The sequence below is a fragment of the Lepidothrix coronata genome, unplaced genomic scaffold (assembly GCF_001604755.1).
Source record: "Lepidothrix coronata isolate B3197 unplaced genomic scaffold, Lepidothrix_coronata-1.0 Scaffold172, whole genome shotgun sequence".
NCBI lineage: Eukaryota > Metazoa > Chordata > Aves > Passeriformes > Pipridae > Lepidothrix > Lepidothrix coronata.
In genome coordinates this window covers 642,343-646,819 of record NW_016690352.1, presented here as the reverse complement: position 1 = coordinate 646,819, position 4,477 = coordinate 642,343, and the positions used below count along the sequence as shown (strand labels likewise).

General features: G+C 39.1%; 1 protein-coding gene across 6 annotated transcripts in view; it reads left to right on the top strand.

The window, feature by feature from the left end:
• TBC1D4 (TBC1 domain family member 4) overlaps positions 1 to 3,666 on the top strand; it is a 101,506-nt gene extending 97,840 nt beyond the window's left edge. For 4 of the 6 annotated variants that reach the window (XM_017829961.1, XM_017829963.1, XM_017829962.1 and 1 more), the window contains one exon: positions 1,416 to 3,665. In XM_017829961.1, coding sequence (XP_017685450.1) covers positions 1,416 to 1,643 — 228 coding nt within the window. In that variant the 3' untranslated portion in view covers positions 1,644 to 3,665. Of the gene's footprint in view, positions 1 to 1,415 lie in introns of all 6 variants that reach the window. The other 2 variants (XM_017829959.1, XM_017829958.1) reach the window with 1 other exon arrangement.
• Positions 3,667 to 4,477: the final 811 nt, after the last annotated feature.

Below are 4,477 nucleotides of genomic sequence, written 5' to 3'. Positions count from 1 at the left end.
TACTTTTCTTCAAGTATTTATTTCGCCAAACTCTTTTATGGAGTTTTCCAAAAGCTCTATATGCCTTTGCTAACCTGTTGTCTATCTCTTCGTCAGTCTTACCATCCGAGGAGATGAGGCTACCAAGGTAATTAAACTGCTGCACTGATTTGAGCTCTGATTCGCCAGTGGTGATATGGGGATGATGGAAGACTTCCTGAGGTGCAGGTTGATAGAGAACTTCTGTCTTCTTCAAACTGACTTCCAGCCCAAAAAGCTCAGCAGCCTCTGCAAAGCAGGATGTTAAACGCTGCAGAGCTGCTTCTGTGTGGGCGACGAGGGCGTTGTCGTCAGTGTAAAGCAGTTCACAGACAAGATTATTTAAGGTCTTAGTATGAGCCTTCAGTCGCTTTAGGTTGAATAGGCTTCCATCGGTACGATATCGAATGTAGATACCATCTTCTTCATCGAGGTCTGCCGTGGCCCTTTGGAGCATCATGCTGAAAAAGATTGTGAATAGGGTTGGTGCAAGAACGCAGCCTTGTTTCACACCATTGGTTATTAGAAAGGGCTCAGAAAGTGCATTGCCATATCTGACTTGGCTGCGCTGATCCTCATGAAGTAAGATAATCATTTTAAGGAACTTGGGGGGACATCCTAAATGTTCCAAAATCTGCCACAGACTTTTTCTGCTCACAGTATCGAAAGCCTTGGTGAGATCAACAAAGGTTACATAGAGACCTTTGTTCTGTTCCCTACACTTCTCTTGCAGTTGTCTGAGAACAAATACCATGTCTGTGGTACTCCTGTTGGCTCTGAAACCACACTGGCTTTCAGGTAGAAGTTCTTCTGCGATAGCAGGTATTAGTCTGTTCAAAAGTATTCTTGCAAGGATTTTGCCACCAATGGAGAGCAGAGTGATACCTTGGTAGTTTGAACAGTCTGATTTAACTCCTTTCTTCTTATACAAAGTGATGATGACTGCATCTCGAAGGTCTAATGGTAGCTCGCCTAGTTCCCAACAGCGCACCACAAACTCGTGAAATTTGGTGTGGAGTGCAAGGCCCTCATGTTTCGAGACTTCAGGTGGAATTCCATCAACCCCAGCTGCCTTCCCAGTTTTCACCTGCTGTATGGCCATAAGGGTTTCTCTCATAGTAGAGGCAATATCCAATTCATTCTTCACTGGTTGTTGTGTAATGCACTGAATTGCTGAGTCTTGGACTACACGGTTGGTACTGAAAAGAGTCTGAAAGTGCTCAGACCATCGATTCAGAATGGAGGTTTTATCTGTCAGAAACATTTGCCCATCAGCGCTGAGTAGAGGGCTTTGGACCTGGTATGTAGGCTCGTATGCTGTTTTCAATACCATATCATAATACTAAAAAAAAAGCTATTCAGAATGTATCAATTTATTATAATGTTATTGTTTACAGGTTGCTCATGCTAAAATTCAGAGTCTGGAAGCCAGCCTGGAGACTATTTTGACTCGAGAGAACAGAATGAAGACTGTAATTCAGTCATTGGAACAGGAGAAGATAATGTATCAAAAGACTCTTGAGCAGATAGTGAAGTATTTGCCAGCAGAAGCGTTGTCTGACTGTGAACTGCTCCTGAAGGAAGTAAACTACAACCCAAATAATAAAATTAGGAGTAAGCCATAAACCAGGGCTCTCTAGGCAGCACCACTTCAGAAAAGGGAACGAAAAGATGAGTATGCTGCTTTCAATAGCTACTTAGCAATAGGCAACGGTATTATCCAAAACTAGTGCTGGGACACTCATAGCTACAAATGGGCCTTCAAATGTCTATATGCAAATTCAGGCTATTAATTTTTTTATGATTATGTAAATAAATCACAAGGGAGAAATAAAGGATTCTCATATGTAATATTGATGAGTAGATGTATATTTAGAGTTCACCTAAAGGAAAAGAGAAATTTCAGTAGACAAAACCAAGATAATGGTAATCAACAAATTCAGTCTGGATGTGCTTCTTCTGTAGTGAAATGAGGATAGCATGTCTTTATATATATGTATATTGAATATGTTGAATAATACTTGAAGAAAAAAAAAGGAGAATGTAATTTTCCCTCCAAAGGGCAGCATGTTTCACATATTCTGTGGAAAATCTGTGTGAACTCATGCGTGCCTCTCTTTTAATTCTACTGACGCTGTGAGCACAGACCAATAAGCAGAACAAGTATCATGACTTGGTTCATACAGAAAAAGCTCTAGTGCCATCAGCTGCCTGGGCTGCACCAGTCAGCAGTGTAATTCCACATGCATGTTAGAACTGGAAACAAGAAGCATTGCATCATAGCTCCACCTCCGTAACTCAGAGCTAAGAAATAGGTATCTATTCGCACTCGAAGAACTTGCAAAGTCAAGAGCTAACAGTGACTACTCCTTTCTTCCTGGCCTGTTTGCTTCCACCTGTCCTGGGGTTGGTCATGACAGCAGGAGGAAGGAAGCACAGTTGTGGGCTCTGTTTATTCTGATGTTAATTTTCCACCAGAGACTTGCTGTCATAAGAGTTAAGCATGTAAGGGGTTCTCATTTAACGAAAGAAATACTGCAAGAAGCCTTGTCTTATTGTAGTGGGAGGCAGAAAGCGGTTCTTAAATTTTATGTGAGCAGAAAATTGAGGTAGGTTGCAGGAAGTTGAGCGTAAGTGCGTAAGAAAGGACCAAGCAAGTTTCAAATATTATATACCTTTCAGTTTTCACATATACAGTGGATATACATGTCAAAGGGGATTCTGGAGTACAGGCACAGTTTTAATAACTCTTTCCAGACTATTTCTGTTTAAATACTGCTTTGTGGTCTTCTTTTTAAAACAATAGTCATAAATTTCTGTGTTCTGGGCAGGTTAGATAAGCTCTAATCGTTTCAAGGGAGAAAATATGTTTATAAAGGTATGAAAAGTTACATATAGATTTGAAAATGTTTTTGAGAGGAATTTTTGAGAAGGCTTAGACAAATGTGTAATAGACAAGTATTTTGGAGTGCATGTCTGAACTGTTAATTGAGTGTTACAGTAGCTCATGTTGCATCATTTTCACTGTATTTCAGAAAACACTTATTCTTTTTAGTAAGAAAAACAATTAAGCAAAGTGCCAAATCCAGCAGTGTCTTTTTGCATAAGATTGTCCAATTTAGAAAGCAAGGACTGAATATCACTGCTTTCTAAGTTATATGCTTTACGTTAACATAAAAGTGAGAAGCAACAATGCTGATTGGCTGCACGCTGCTGTGGAACTTAGAGGCTTGGGCTCTCCTGGGTTTTTTTGTTGATTTTTTTACTTCCATGATGTTTTATTTGATTAAAGATAATTGATTTACGTAGCAGACTTTCTTTTTACATTTGGGGTGAAAGGTCTTAACACTGTGTATGCAATTATGTGGAATCTGTCTAGATGTTTCAAGAATGTTGTATTGTACTAGGTGGGAAAATGCCAATTGAAAAGGCAGTTTTTTGCAGTTTTGTTCAGAGTAAGTTTTAGCCGATGTGTACATAAAAAAACAATCCCAGGAACTGCAGCAGCGTTTATTACAAGGAATCAAGGTTATTCAGATACATCTTTTTTTTAAAGATGCACTGAATGTGCTTTATCCTTTGTTTCACTTATAAAATTTTTCATGTAATGCCTGGAGAAATTCTAATAAATGTCATTGCTGCATTTCCCATGGCCTCTGGCTAGTTTTATTTTTCTACACTTCAAGTGCCAATCTCATTTTCAGTATTACTGTTCACATGAAATATGAAAAGGATCTGGTTTAAGTTTCTAGTTGTGGGGAAAAAAAACCTGCAGGATTTGTCAAAAAACCCAGAGTACAAGGACAGAAATTGTCAGGGAAAATAGTTTTTTCCATTGTTCTTAACTGAAGATGAAATTGTTAAAAGGTATTTTTGTTCTGTAGCAGTTCAGTTAGTACATATGCTATGCTGTGCATCTAGCTTGGGAGGAGAAAGAGGACAGCATAGCAACATAGAGGAATAAACTACAGAAGTAAAACTACAATGAGGTAAGTGCCTCATGGTTTTAGGACATTTATGATAACGTTTGTATGCTGAATCCTGGTGTGCCTGGCCACTGGGTTTAGGATATGTGTCTTTAAGTCTGCATTCAAGCAAGTATCCGCCAGATTATCTTCAGAAGAATAATCATCAAGATTATCTAGAAGACTGAACTCTTGAGGAAAGAGTATCTGCTGTTTTCAGAAACGGGTAATTTAGACTGCTTTCTGCTGGCAGAGGGCTTTTTTAAAAGTCTGGGAAGACATATGTCCTTTTAGCTAGCAAACTAGCTGGGAAATAGGAGTACCGCTTGCCAGGAGTAGAGCTGAAGTAAGTCAGTCTGGTAAGAAGGGCTAATGTAGGAAACTCTGGTATTCACATCTGTTACAGATGGAAAACCTGTCCAGAGAGTTAGTTGTTTGTTGGGTTTTTTTCTTTTCCTAAAACAGAGAGTATTTCTCTCCACAAAATTTATTTA